Source organism: Lacerta agilis, chromosome 4 (genome assembly GCF_009819535.1).
Source record: "Lacerta agilis isolate rLacAgi1 chromosome 4, rLacAgi1.pri, whole genome shotgun sequence".
NCBI classification, from domain to species: domain Eukaryota; kingdom Metazoa; phylum Chordata; class Lepidosauria; order Squamata; family Lacertidae; genus Lacerta; species Lacerta agilis.
In genome coordinates this window covers 27,372,274-27,387,130 of record NC_046315.1, presented here as the reverse complement: position 1 = coordinate 27,387,130, position 14,857 = coordinate 27,372,274, and the positions used below count along the sequence as shown (strand labels likewise).

General features: G+C 43.2%; 1 protein-coding gene across 3 annotated transcripts in view; it reads left to right on the top strand.

The window, feature by feature from the left end:
- The window catches only part of LOC117045459 (galactosylgalactosylxylosylprotein 3-beta-glucuronosyltransferase 1-like), a 49,427-nt gene extending 36,875 nt beyond the window's left edge, over positions 1-12,552 (top strand). For 2 of the 3 annotated variants that reach the window (XM_033146525.1, XM_033146524.1), the window contains exons 3-7: positions 2,160-2,304; positions 2,473-3,008; positions 3,413-3,709; positions 4,792-4,898; positions 12,311-12,552. In XM_033146525.1, the coding sequence (XP_033002416.1) occupies positions 2,193-2,304; positions 2,473-3,008; positions 3,413-3,709; positions 4,792-4,878 (1,032 nt within the window). In that variant the 5' untranslated portion in view covers positions 2,160-2,192 and the 3' untranslated portion in view covers positions 4,879-4,898; positions 12,311-12,552. Of the gene's footprint in view, positions 1-2,140; positions 2,305-2,472; positions 3,009-3,412; positions 3,710-4,791; positions 4,899-12,310 lie in introns of all 3 variants that reach the window. The other variant, XM_033146526.1, reaches the window with a different exon arrangement.
- Positions 12,553-14,857: the final 2,305 nt, after the last annotated feature.

The following is a 14,857-nucleotide window of genomic DNA, read 5'->3' as shown; positions in this document are numbered from 1 at the left end:
TATGCCTAGCAACATCATTCTCATCACCATTATTTAGCACTGTTATAAATTGCCTATTTTTTTCTACGTATTGTACAAAGCTTACAAAATAGGACGCTCCCTACTGTCAGTCTTATAGTCTAACAGACATTATACAAAAGGAATACAGAGTGAAGGGAGGGGGTGCAGAAGCACTGGAACAGCTGCACCTTCTCAGCCAGTGGATGGTGCCAGGCTTTCTGGAAGGCAAGAGGTGTTAGCAGACCTCGCAGCTTGGGTGGATTAGATTATAATAATCAGCATCTGGAGTTCAAAGGTTTTATTCATGCAGGAACTATTTACAGGATGCATGGAGATAGAAGGGAAGAAATAGAAGACATGTAGTCTGGAGAGAACAGTAAACAAAATGACTCAGCTTTTAGGGGTGGAGTTAATTTAGACAGAGAGCTGCCAACAAATGCTGGCTAGATTGCTACACAAACAGGGCCCTCTGGGTTGTTTACAGGAACACATGCATTAACAAAAAGTTTAAGAGAAGGAAATGCATTTACTTTCCTTCAACAATAGAGTGTATCCCCCTAGGAAAATCCAATGAAGTTCCCCTTCAGTTCTGCAATCCTGTGGTTACTGACAATTGGAACAGATTGTTTTTTTCTGGCAAGAAAACAAATTCATTGCAACTGCTTCTTCTTTGGCCAATGGATAGAACCCAGCCAGTTTATTACTGGGGTCAGCAACCTTTTTCAGCAGGGGGCCAGTCCACTGTCCCTCAGACCTTGTGGGGGGCCGGACTATATTTTGGGGGGAATGAACGAATTCCTATGCCCCACAAATAACCCAGAGATGCATTTTAAATAAAAGGACACATTCTACTCATGTAAAAACACGCTGATTCCTGGACCGTCCGCGGACCGGATTTAGAAGGTGATTGGGCCAGATACAGCCCCCAGGCCTTAGTTTGCCTACCCATAGTTTATTACATGGAAATGAAACATATAAAGTATATAGCCTTCAGTCATCAAGGTTACACATATGCAGTAATACAATCATTAAACAGTCACACCTTAGGTGTAAATAGTAAAGAGTCATTCACTACTAAAAAAAAAAAACCTAAAAAAAATGATCTCACGAATATGCCACAGACCTTCGCCAAGTAGTAGAGAAAACCAGATATGTGGGGATATAGCTGAAGTTGGAGCAAACAGAGCACATTGTCAGGGATATGAGATAAAATTTTCAGTGGACAAATAAAGTGAAATAAAAGAAAATATGATGGAAATGACCCACAGATGGTATTTAACACCCACCAGATTGGAGAAAATGTCTAAAAAAGAAAAAGGTATATGGTGGAATTGTAATGAAAATGAGGGATTTTTTTCCACATGGGGTGGTCCTGTAAAGTAATTAAGGAATATTGAGAAATTATATATAATGAATTTTTAAAAAGATAATTAAGAAAACTTTCCCCACCTGTGATTTTCCTCTTGGGGATGGTAACAATGGAGGTCCCCAAAAAACAAAAGAGTTTATTACTATACGCCACTGCCGCTGCTGGAACCTTATTGGCACAAAGGTGGAGAACAAGTATAGCAGCCACTAAGGAAGAACGGCTGTGTAAAATGTTTCAATATGCCAAACTGGCTGGTCTGATGAACAGGATAAGAGAAAACGAAGATAAGTGAAACATGGAGGAATGGATAATGTTTATTGAATATTTTAAGAACCAGTATAAACAAATACATAGCTTAGCAGGTCTCGAGTAAATCTGGCAGAGTTGAAATAGAGTTTTTAATAGCTAACAAATTGGATTATTAAAAAGATGTGGATTACGCAGAGTTGTAGAAAAGCAAAGGAACCAGGATAAAGGTGGAAGGGAAGTCATTTGGTATATTTATAGATGTTGTATTTGGTACGAAGTTGTAAGTGGGACGGGGAGAGGGGAGAGAGGGGGAAGGGGCTAAGTATGCTCCCTGTTCCTGTTTTTGAAAATGCAAATGAAATAATAAATGGGGGGAAACTGTAATACAATACGATATTTAGGTATATAAGTAATGCTATTATTCCAACGAGTATATATATAATTATTAAGTCATTATGAATTTTCCAAGTGCGTTCCAAGTGTCATTATATTTATCCATACACTTTTATAACTCCCCCCGCTACTTTGTTCTGAAATGTAGGGAGATGCCCGGGCAGTGGGACATCTCTGCAGCATGCTGAGGAGACGTAACCTTCTCACTACACTTCTGATTGCTTTGCCATGGGGTCTTCTTCTTACATTGTGGCATCAGTACCCAACTACCCGCTACCTCAGCCTTCTGAGAAGTAAGTGCACCAGGCCCAACCTTACAAAGAGCTTCTGTGACTCCCCCCCCCCCCATAGCAATTACACTGCGCGGGGGGAATTAAAATACAAACGTGAATGTGGTGAAGGTCTTGGTGGCACTGCAGTGGGTGTTTTATGATTTATTCTCTCTATTCGACTTGCCCTAGAGGAAACAGATGAAAATGTGACGGCCAAATCTCTCTTCAATAATAGCACATCGCTCGCGAGGGAGGATGGACTCTCATCATGTGCTCGGCAGCCAGCTGTTGGGGCAGCTCCAAAAATAATCCGGAGCTATGTGTACTCCAGGCCTCCCCCATGGTCAGAGGCTCTGCCTGCCATCTTTGTGATCACCCCTACCTACAGCCGGCCAGTGCAGAAGGCTGAGCTGACCCGTCTGGCCAATACTTTCCTCCACGTGCAGAACCTCCACTGGGTGGTGGTGGAAGACTCTCCCAGAAGGACCAACCTAGTATCCAATCTGCTGGAGAAGACAGGGATCAATTTTACGCACCTGAACGTTGAGACTCCTAAGAGTCTGAAGAATCCTTCCTGGCTCCCATCTCACAAACCGAGGGGCACGTTGCAGAGGAATCTTGGGCTGCATTGGCTGAGGGAGAATTTCGGCACCACACCACCACCAGAGGGTGTGGTCTACTTTGCTGATGACGACAACACCTATAGCCTGGAGCTCTTTGAAGAGGTATGAGACTCGAGTTTAGGGTGGTTTCATCTTTGGGGTCCATGATTCAGGCACATTGGTTGAGTGCATTGCCCTGTCCATAGTGGACAGCATTATTTGGGTGGATAGAAAGAGATGCCAAGCCAAAGACAAATAAGCGGTGCTGCAGCTCAGTGGTAGAGCACATGTCCTAGCCTTGGGAGCATACCCCCATTGGATTCAATGGGATTTATTTCCAAGTAGACATGGTTAGGATTGTGTTGTTTGTGCTACCATTTTTTACAACACTATTACTGTGCCCATTAACCTGTCGGGCTTTTCAGAAGGTGGGTGCATAGAAGGGAAGTCAGAGGAATCAAAGGGGAACGCTTGAGGAACTCTCAGAGGAACGGCCATCACAATTTTGTTTTCTTTCTGACAAGCAGATGCGCTACACAAAGAAGGTGTCTGTCTGGCCAGTTGCCTTTGCCGGGGGCCTCAGGTACGAGTCCCCAAAGGTGAGCCCGGCAGGCAAAGTGGTGGGCTGGAAGGTCGTGTTTGACCCTAACCGGCCCTTTGCCATCGACATGGCTGGCTTTGCCATCAGCCTCAGGCTGATCCTGGAGAAGCCTCAGGCCACTTTCAAGCTGGACGGAGTGAAAGAAGGTTACCAAGAAACTAGCCTGCTGAAGGATCTGGTCACGATGGATGGACTGGAGCCCAGAGCTGCCAACTGCACAAAGGTTAGCATGGCCCAAATGTTCACGCAACAGCCTCCCCCCCCCCTCCCGCCGTCCACTTCCACTATGGAAGGTGCCTCTCATTGGAGATTAGGCAGGCCAAAGGTGGATTTGGGGGAGTGCCTCCAGTTCTGTTGCATTGGGCACAGAGCTTCTGGGGTACCGCAGATGGTGCTGTAACTAACGGAAGGCGGGGGGAGGACCAGATTTTAGGGGTGCCACTGAAATTTGAGACACCAAGGTCTGCTACTGGGTAGGCACTCACTTTCGAGTGTTTCCAGCATGTTTTAGCATCTTACTGCAATGAACATTAAAGTTTTACTGATATTTTATAAAATGCCTTGTGGCTCAACATTCTGTGGCTACAGAGTGTGCTTACCGGTAGTCTTCATTTAGGGTGGTCCCAAACACTGGGGTTCCGCCAAGCCCCCCAATCCTCCTCCCCCATGTGCAAATATGGGGTTGTTTTGGTTACAAAGGGATCAGTGCTCTTGGAATTGTTTGTTGGTTTGTCTCATAAAATCCTGCTTTATATCCTGCTTGAGTGTAAAAAACAAACAAAACCCACCTCAAAGCAGTTTACAGAAAGATAAGCAATAAAATAAAATTACAAGCCTAATTTAAGTACACAGTTAAAAAACTAAAACAGATTAAAATTACCTCAGCTCAAATGAACCCCACATTAGTAGGAGTGATTGTTATTTAATTGTTTTTGGGTTTTTTTGTTTCATCTTTTATAAGAGAAGGTTATTGCTTTGTTTTGATTTTTGTTTTAATTATTTACTTGGTGTTTTTATCTTATATTTTATTCTGTGAACCGCCCTGAGATCTTGCGACAAAGGGCGGAATATACATTTAATTCATTAATTCATTAATAGAAAGAGCAGTATCAAAATGCCCTTCCAACAAGGCTTGCAGCTCCTATCGATGTATACATGTTCCAGAGATTCTTCCGTTCAGACAGTATAGTTCTGTTCAGATGTATACGTTCCTGATGCTTCATGGATGGCTGCCGTGCATATTTGCCAATATTTGCCTTCAGGCTCAGCCATGACATCCTAATAAGGTGCACATTCTCTCCGTAGGTCCTGGTCTGGCACACGAGGACAGAAAGGCCAACACTGGTTAATGAAGGCAAACGCGGATTCACAGATCCAAGGGTGGAGGTGTAATCGGGAAATCACCTTATTCTGTAAGTATTTGCATGCATGGACATAGCCAAAGGGGGGGCAGGGAAGTGTAGCTGTCCCACCCTAAATCAATAAAAATACATAGCTAACTGAGGTTCTGCCGCCTCCCTCCCAACAAAAATCCTGGCTACGCACATGTTTGCGTGTGTCTGTTCTGCATTGTGGCCTTGTGAATTGCTCTTCTGAATAACTTACATGTAGGATGTAGAACCTGAAAACATTAAGATATTTCAGTCATCCTAAATACCTTTGATGTGCTAGCTACGGCCACATTCACACCATAAATTTAAAGCACCATAAATTTAAAGCACTATAATACTCAAATAATTCTGGGAGCTGTAGTTTGTTAAGGGTGCTGAGAGTTTTTTAGGAGACCCCTGTATTCCCCTCACACAACTACAGTTCCCAGAGTTCCCTGTGAAGAGGGATTGGCTGTTAAACCAATGCTTTAATAGACTACAGTGGTACCTCTGGTTGCGTTCTTAATTCGTTCCGGAGGTCCGTTCTTAACCTGAAACTGTTCTTAACCTGAAGCACCACTTTAGCTAATGGGGCCTCCTGTTGCTGCTGCGCCGCCAGAGCACGATTTCTGTTCTTATCCTGAAGCAAAGTTCTTAACCTGAAGCGTTATTTCTGGGTTAGCGGAGTATGTAACCTGAAGCGTATGTAACCCGAGGTGCCACTGTATTGTATTTTAACATTTTGTTGGAAGCTGATCAGAGTGGCTGGGGAAACCCAGCCAGATGGGCGGGGTATATAAATTAATAATAATAATAATAATAATAATAATAATAATAATAATAATAATACACCACTCTGGGAATTTTTGCCCTGGGAAGGAAACAGAGGTCTCCTAACAAAATCTACAACTCTTTGAATAAAGTTGTGGCAGTTTAAAGTGGCTTCATGGTGCTTCACATGTATGCCATTAATGTGTTCTGAGTTACTGGAACTCAGGGCCTTTGCAAATGCCATAATGATTTGTGCTCATGATGATATTCGGGCAATTCTACAAGATCCTACTTCCATGCCCTCCACCTTCTGCAGAAACCCTGTAATTTTTTTTAAAAAACTGAAAATGTTTCTGGGCTTTTGTTTTGCTTTTTGTTTGTTTGTTTTCCGTCTCGTCATTGTTGTTCTACAGCACAAGAGTGCCTTTCCAAGTGGTAATGTTGGAGAAGCATCGCAGAACAGTTAATAAAGCAGAATGACATGCAGATGATCCAGTACAAATGCAGCATTAATGCACCATTTTGGGGACAATGACATATTGCAAAATACACCGCAGGGGGGGGGGGGACACCGCAAATTGCCCAGTCTGGAGTAGCCCTGACTCAGCCCATGATAGGAGATACCTCTGGTACAGATTCTTATAAGTGTTTGGCTGTGTAAATAAGAGCCAGGGCAGTCTCCAGTGCATGTTGTTGTTGTTGTTCAGTCGTTCAGTCGTGTCCGACTCTTTGTGACCCCATGGACCAGAGCATGCCAGGCACTCCTGTCTTCCACTGCCTCCCACAGTTTGGCCAAACTCATGCTAGTCGCTTCGAGAACACTGTCCAACCATCTCATCCTCTGTCGTCCCCTTCTCCTTGTGCCCTCCATCTTTCCCAACATCAGGGTCTTTTCCAGGGAGTCTTCTCTTCTCATGAGGTGGCCAAAGTACTGCAGCCTCAACTTCAGGATCTGCCCTTCCAGTGAGCACTCAGGGCTGATTTCTTTAAGGATGGATAGGTTTGATGTTTTTGCAGTCCATGGGACTCTCAAGAGTCTCCTCCAGCACCATAATTCAAAAGCATGCCATAGGCAATGGTTAATTTAGTCTTGCAAAGGTTTTCCTTTAGCTATGTATGTCATGTAACCACAGTTCATGCGGCAAGGGACCTCCTTGAAATGAATTCTACACCACAGCATTAGGTTGAGCCGGTGGAATGGACTTGGAAGGCAAAGGTGAGGAAGGCTTGATTTCCTTTAATAGTTAAACTTGCCCAAAGGCAAGAATCCGAAACCACCTATATGCAGCAGTGCAGCATAAATACTTCTTTGTTCTCCAAAATATTAGCTTCTTTGTGGTTTTCAGTTTTTTTACAAAAACAGAAGAAAATCCTAGTTTAGCTATCTTTGCAAACTGAAACGATAAAGCCCTCTTGGCCTGGACACGACCAAGTTTGTTACCCTCGGGCAGTGCCATCATAGCCTGGCAGAGGTCAGGGACTACAAATCTGATCCTGGCTTCACAGAAAGGCACAGAAAGGACATATTGAAAAGTCTTTGGAACAGCGTAACAAAGTGAGGGGAATTAGTATCTGCTGACGACTCCGAAACACGGCTTTTCAGGGACTGAGGCTTCTGTTCCGGTTAATTCCAACAGGATTTATGTCAGAGTTTCTGAAAGATGGTGCCCTAATTCTCTGTGCATATAAAAATGGGTTGTTGTCCATCTTGGGCTTGGCTTGAAGATTAAAGAGGGAAAGAAGCCTGGGAAAAAAATATGACCTGAATTGGGAGCCAAACGAAATGCTGAGTGTGGAACATAAGTAGTTGCTTAATACCAGGTCAGGCTGCTTGTCCATCAAGCCCAATATTGTCTACTCTGACTGGAATGGCTCCCAGGCAGATTACATTAACGTCACCTGCTCCTTTTAACTTCAGTACTGGGGTCTGCAGTGGGCTTGCCACAGAAAACAGAAGCCACATGTTTACCTTTTCTCCCTCCAGAACACCTAGTGTGAACGTATTGATCTTATGTATCTTTCTCTATCTCTATCTACCTCTGTCTATATGCAGATAGAGAAATAGATACAGGTCTAGATATCTTTATATCTCTTTCTCTCTATCTTTACACACACATTACCATTTACTTTGGCTCCACTTTGCTCCCACCGCTGGTGTTTGAAGCCGAGTACGCATGATGTTTGCTTGCGTCCGATTTGAAAACACCAGCCACTGTTAAGTTGTGTGCATTTCAGGTGTCTGTCAAACACGTGCGGATGACAGCACGTGCACGGATGGTGGTTTCATTGAAAAGGAGCTCAGGGCAGGTTGCAGGTGCAGGGAAATAAATCAGGTAATGTGGATCGGGTGAAGACACCCCAGCTCCTCTCTGGTGTGTACAGCAATGTAAACATGTGATTTATGACACAGCAGAGGGAGGACATCGCACTGCATTTTATGTCACTAATGTGAGCTGTCTATATAAATCCTGCTGTGCCAGAATTTTTAGAAACCAAGAAGTATTGTGATTTTTAAATGCGTAATTTGTGAGTTTTGACCCATCACACTAATAATAATAATAATAATAATAATAATAATAATAATAATAATAATTTATTTATACCCCACCCATCTGGCTGGGTTTCCCCAGCCACTCTGGGCGGCTCCCAACAGAATTAAAAGCACAACAGAACATCAAACATTAAAAACTTCCCTAAACAAGGCTGCCTTCAGGTGTTTTCTAAAAGTCAGGTAGTTATTTATTTCCTTGACATCTGATGAGAGGGTGTTCCACAGGGTGTGCACCACTACAGAGAAGGCCCTCAGCCTAGTGTCCAAACAGCAACGGTCTGTTAGGCCACCTTGGAAGCTTGGTGATGGTATCTTGAGAGGTGGCCCACCCTATGCCATGAAACAAGCAAAGTCGCACGAAAGTCACGTTTCAGTCCACCATCTTGATTCAAAATGGCGTCTGATGTAGAAATGATGGTGAAGGCTGCCACCCCCATCTCAGGAAACCTGAAGCCACGTTTGGCAACAATATCAAGAGGCGGCCAAACCTATGCCCACGGACGGGGCAAAGTCATGTTCCAGACTTCCATCTTGATTCAAAATGGGGGCAACACCTGAACTTTGACAGAGATCACTGCCCCCACTTTGTAACCATTGTGCTGAGCTCAGTGACAATATCTTGGTAGACATCGAAGCACACAGGGAACGAACAGACAAGCCATTTTCCAAAATAAATGGTAGATACTAATACATTTTCTAGACTGCCTTTCAAATCAAAACGTACTTGCACAACATTCAGTTAAAATAACATTATAAAACATGACCACGGAAAAAACAGCAACACTTCTGGTAATGCAACATAAAATCACTTCAAATTCAGAGCTAAGGTTTTTTTTTCTTTGAAAAGCGAAATATCAGATAAATACATATATTAAAGTCATCCGCCAGGAGCTGGAAAGATAGCAGTGTGGGCACCTGTGAGCTTCCCTGGGGAGAGCTTTCCACAGATGAGGCACCACCACCACAAAGGCCCTCTCCCTGCTCAACATCTGTCACACTTCATTCAGCAGGAGCACCTCAAGAGCTGCCTGTGAAAATGAATGGCCTTAGGGTTGTGTGGATATAGTATAGTACCCATGAAAGAAATTTTTAAAAAACAAAAAATGTTTCTCCCTTCTGTTGCCTTTCTCCTCACCTCCTTTCCATATACTGAACAGTTCTGGATGTTGTTTCAAGTTTTTGAAAATTCATTATTAATTACTACTACAAAAAGATGAGTGCTTCTCTCTGCATAAGTAATCCTACAGCCCTCTAAAAAAAGAACACAAGGAGCAAAAGGCTATCCGTTCCCCATGACAAATATACCCTATTTCAGAAATACATGTCTTACTTTAATAAAATAAATTTTAAAAAAGATTGATTCCTTCCCCATCTCTCTTTGGGTGGTGTATGCTCCCCCTTCTCCAGCACTAAAGTGAAGATCAGTTTGTTCTTTGTAAGCCAGGAACCTACCTTCCATCTACAAAATATTTATACCTACTTCAAGGCTCATCCTGCCCTTCATTTTAGACACACACAGAGAGAGAGACAGACAGACAGACAGACAGATATCAGGAAACTGCAACAAGAACAGGCAAAGTCACTCTACCACAGACATCTTGGTTTGTACAAAGTCAAGTTTTTCGCGCTCTCTCTCTCTCTCTCTCTCTCTCTCTCTCTCTCTGTGTGTGTAGAAATGTTGTTTTCTCTCCCCCCCTTCCCCCCCCCCCATTCTCTGCTGCCTCCTGGGCCAACCACACATACACAGACTGCAGTGTCTCGTGGAAAAGCTTGATTTAGCCTAGCAACTGTCTGCATCTCTCTAGGGAGATCTTCCTCGCACTTTGGGAACCCCGGGGCTAAATGGTCAATTTGCAAGATGTTCTTCAGCTGTAGGATTGAAAATACTCATTTGTGTTGTTGCAACCCTCAAAAATGCCCTCCAGAAGAATCAAAAAGATGACTGTGGTTGCTTTTTGGGGGGGTTATATAATAAGCCCCCACAATAACAAGGAATTGGGGGGGGTTGCTTCTCTCCCTCCCTTCTTGCTATTTTATTCAGCTGCTCTGTCTCCATTCTACATCACTGATGTAAAAAGCTTGTTTCTGCCTGCAGCAAGCATATGTCTTAGAGCTGCCTCCACGTTGCCAGTTAATTTTCTCTCTCCCCTCCCCTCTCCCGCTTTTCTAGGAGACTGGGTGGCATAAATAACTATCCTTAACCATGAAAGTAAAAGATAGTTGTTTACAATCCTCTTTATAATAGAACTTCTTCAGACCTGGGCAGAAAATAAAATGTTCAAGCACAGGTGTTGTTTCCCCACCCCCCACCCCACCCCAGCTAAATTCTGCAACCCACTGGGCACAATTTAGCACAGACTTAAGCAAGCTTAACTCCCCTAAAATAAATGGTCTTGAGTATGCTTGGCCCTGTGCTGGATTGTGACAGGTAGAGGGAGGCATCCAACCCCTACTCAAGGGCAAACACTGTTGAAATTAATAAAACTGAGATTCCTGCCGTTTTCTGTGGGTCTTGCATCAGAGCCAGTGTGTCGTAGTGAGGATAGCCATTGATCTGCCTTCCGGGAGATCTGGGTTCAAATCCCTGCTCAGCTGGGTGACTTGCCTGTAACTTTGGATCCATTACTTCCTTACTCCTATTTTGCAGGCATTCCAGATGGTTGGGAAGGAAGTGCAAAGAAGTGTAATTATTGTGGAAACATTCCCTTGGGATTCTTACACCACTGCCACCTTGAAAAGCCCAAATCCATCTGAGTAATCCATTTCCCTTCAGTGCTGTGATAAACTTCCTCCACAATATATGTATTAGTTTCAGAAAAAAGGCAGATATTCAGCCCCTGTATATCGGCGAGGACCGGGTGGAGAGGGTGGCAGTATTGAGTTTTTGGGAGTGATTATCGAGCAGGGTATGACTTGGAGCGCAAATACTACTGCTCTGGTAAAGAAGGCCCAGCAGAGAATTTATTTCCTCAGACTTTTAAAGAAGAACAATCTGAGTGAGAGGCTGCTGGTGTCCTTCTACCGAGGCTCCATAGAGAGCATTCTTACATGCTGTATTTGTGCTTGGTTTTCCAGCTGCACAGGCAGGGAGAGGCAGGTACTACAGAAGGTCATAACCACAGCCCGAAAAATTATTGATCATCCTCTCCCATCTTTGGAAGAGCTATACAGCTCCTGTTGCCTTAAAAAAGTAAACAATATTTTACAGGATCCATCTCATCCGGGATATAGTCTTTTTGCACCACTGCCTTCGGGCAAGAGATATAGAACAATTAGATCAAGAACAAATAGATTGAAGAATAGTTTCTACCCAAGAGCTATAACCATCTTAAATGCTGTAACCAGATAATATGACCTTGGAGAGTTGTGATGGGTGTGTACGTATGTGCATGTGTGGCTGACAATGTGTTTTTGTTGTTGTTGGGTTTTTTGTGCTGTTTTTTGTTTTGTTTTTATGGGATGGCGTCCAATTCCGTTGCACTTGTACAACGTTGTACTTGTACAATGACAATAAAGAAATCTTATCTTATCTTAAGATGTTTGGTTTCCTGGCTAACTCCATAAAGCTGGAAGAAAAAAGCAGAGCAAATTATAACACTTCAGTCACATCCATCCCATACTTTGAAAACATTCTTATATCACTTTAACAGTCATGGCTTCCCCTCCAAGAATCCTGGGAACTGCAGTGACCTTATTATACCTGCCACTTCCTCTCAGGAGAACCTACTTCACAGGGTTGTTGTGGTGGGAGACCATTTTTTTCCTGCAGCCCTGAAGCCCTCGAAGGAAGGATGGAGTGAAAATGTAATTAAAAATAATATTATTACAGCCATGAAATTAGTTCCAAGGTCACTTTGAGCTTGCCTTTCCTAAATGATAGCTCTCTACCCCGTGTGAGACATTGTTTTTGAAAATGGATCAAAAGAAGCTTCATAAGAATAAGTATAAAAGATGCACGCAATCCAGTTTGGGAGGTAGGTGAGTCAGCTGTTGCAACAATGCGAAACCTCTTAGGCAGAGATTCTACTGTGTTAATGCAAGGTGTTCTTTGACAATGATCTGGTTGACTATGTCCTAAGAGCACCTATAGACATTTCTTTTAAAAATCCCCCCTCCCCTGTTTGTTTTGCAGGTAGCAACTGTTCTCATCTCTACACTTGCTCAGCAGCAAACTGATGCAGCAGTGAAGAATAACATCCTACTTGTGTTCATAGCTACCAGCTTCCCACATCCCGAAAGCTATGAAAGAAAGACAGAAAGACTGAAAGGAAGTGAATGTGGAACCCCAAGTCCAGTTGCTTTGTACAATGGCCATTCATCATGCAGCTAGGAGAAATTGTTTCTACGTTTGTATTTATTTCTTGAAGGACTTTTTAAAAAGATAAACGTCGGTGTGCGTGTGCATGTACCCGCACACACACACCCCTTCCAGGGCAAGGGAAGAAAAACCAGGCTTTCACTGTGGACAAAGCTCTTTATGGTAACCTCGCATCCCGATTTTTGAAGCTCTGTGTTGTGAAGCAATGGGGTGAGGGCTTCTGCAAATCTGCTCCATGCCACAGCGGTTCAAAAGGAGGCCATCCCTGCAATGGGAACAATGGAATATGCCAATATCACTTTGGAGGAAGAGAAACTCTCAGAATAGCTTAAAGCCTCATTCAATCTGAGGGTTTTGCCCTCCAGAAGAATGCGGTAGGGCAGTTCATGCTTGGAGGTACATGTGGTTCATTCTTTGGCTTTGTTGAGTTCTGCATCAGTTCCCTTTATATAAGATCTGAAGTGACACACAGAGTTCCAGCCATCTCCAGTTCCTCTTGAATCGGAATGATAAACTGAGCTACAAAGTGGGTCCATTGAACCCAAGAGCCTCATTGTTCCAGTTTGCATGTCACAGTAAACCATAGTTAACGGTTTGCACAAAGGGGGCTGTTTCTCCTCCCCACTAGTGTATGAAGAAAACAAACCATGATCCCTTGTTTAGTGCTATATCTGAACCAGGGAGGATGGCTTGGTTTGCTGCAGCAAACCATGATCAGTAAGCCAAGAACAAGACTTGGGTACAGAACATTATTTATTGGGAGTGAAACAAACCATGGTTCAGATGTAATGCTAAGCCAGTGAATGTGCTTTGTTTCCTGTAACTGAAAGCTGGGAGGAGCAAACTGGCTAAGACCAGCATGTGCACAGGAAACCATTAACTATGGTTTACCATGATGTGTGAATGACACCATTGTCTAAAACTTATTAGGATGAAATCCTCATGTGCGGTATTCTTTGGCTAAATCTTTTTCAGAAAAGAAGATGTTCTGAATCCAGTGCTTCTCTCTCGTTCTCCAAGGGGGTGAAATCCTGGCAAATAGCTGGGCATTGGCTTCATGAAATTCTGTGCCTGGGAATGGGATACTGCAATAGGTGGAGATTTGGTTAGATACAGCTGGTCAGTTCTTCTGTTCTTGTGGCTTTGTAGAACTATTACACATTCTGGAACTGTCGGTGCACTTGCATGATCAAACTCAACTCATTTCCTGTCCGGACTGCTATGAACTCCAATAAAACCAACATGTTTGGAGTGAGCAGAGAGCGTTCAGCCATACTAAGCCATTGACTCCAAGCTTTAAATACATGAGTTGGTGGCAAAAAATGCAGCATCCCCCAGAAACCAGACTTGGAACCACTGGGGAGGGAAATGACTACTGAAAACAGAAATATTCATCCATTATGAGTCTTAAAGGGAAACAAAAGCACCTACAAGTAATTTCTTATATTTGTAATTGGAAAGGTGGTATCAGCACATCAATAAGGTTTGGGGCCAGTGTAGAGTCAAAGAAACAAAGAATCGATGGACCCAAGTACCTGGAAAGGTAGAATGACGTGATAGCACAAATGTTTGTTTCTGTGGTGGGCTGTGCTCACAAAAGCCCACTGCTGGTGTTTTTACATATGTGTGGAAATTCTCACACCCAAGAATTAGAAGGACACTTTATTTTATTTTTTAGCAACTGAGCCAGCCCTAAAAATCATTCAGAAATGGCAGGATACCTATTTGTTTCTTAGCTTGTTTGTAACATGGGTCTTTTCTGCCTATGCCATTTATAGCAACCTGGATCGCCTGGTGTGTTTTATGGAAAATATACTTCCCCACGTCCCCCCTCTGCTCTTCTGAATCTCAGTAGGGAATAACCAATTTTATACTCTCCGTTGAAATGTCATATATATTTCATGCTCGCTGCATTACAGGAGGGGGGGGAAGAAGTGGTGTCTTAAATTAGCGAAATAATTCGAAGCACAGTAATGAGGAAAGTATAATTTAAAGGAGAAAGAGGCTATGTGGGAGTTAAGGTTGGCAGGAAAGGTTTGTCAAGCTTTTTGATTCCCTTGCCAGCTGCTGCTTCTGTGGGAAATCATGGAGGTCACCTCATTATAGAACAAAGAGAATCCTGGGAAATTTCTGAGAACATTAGCTGTAGAAAATATTTGAAGAATAGGGACTAGGGCCCATACTGAACTTCCAGCTTCAAGACCAAGCCACTTTTGTTCTTTTCGCCGAGAGAAGGATGAAGTCCAACTGAGAAGAGAAAATATATGAACTTGGCATCTCTTTAAGGTGTTTTTTTCTTCTTGCTTTCAGGTCCACTGTTGTGCCTTTGAGGGCCAATTTGTATGTGGGGAAATTATACAA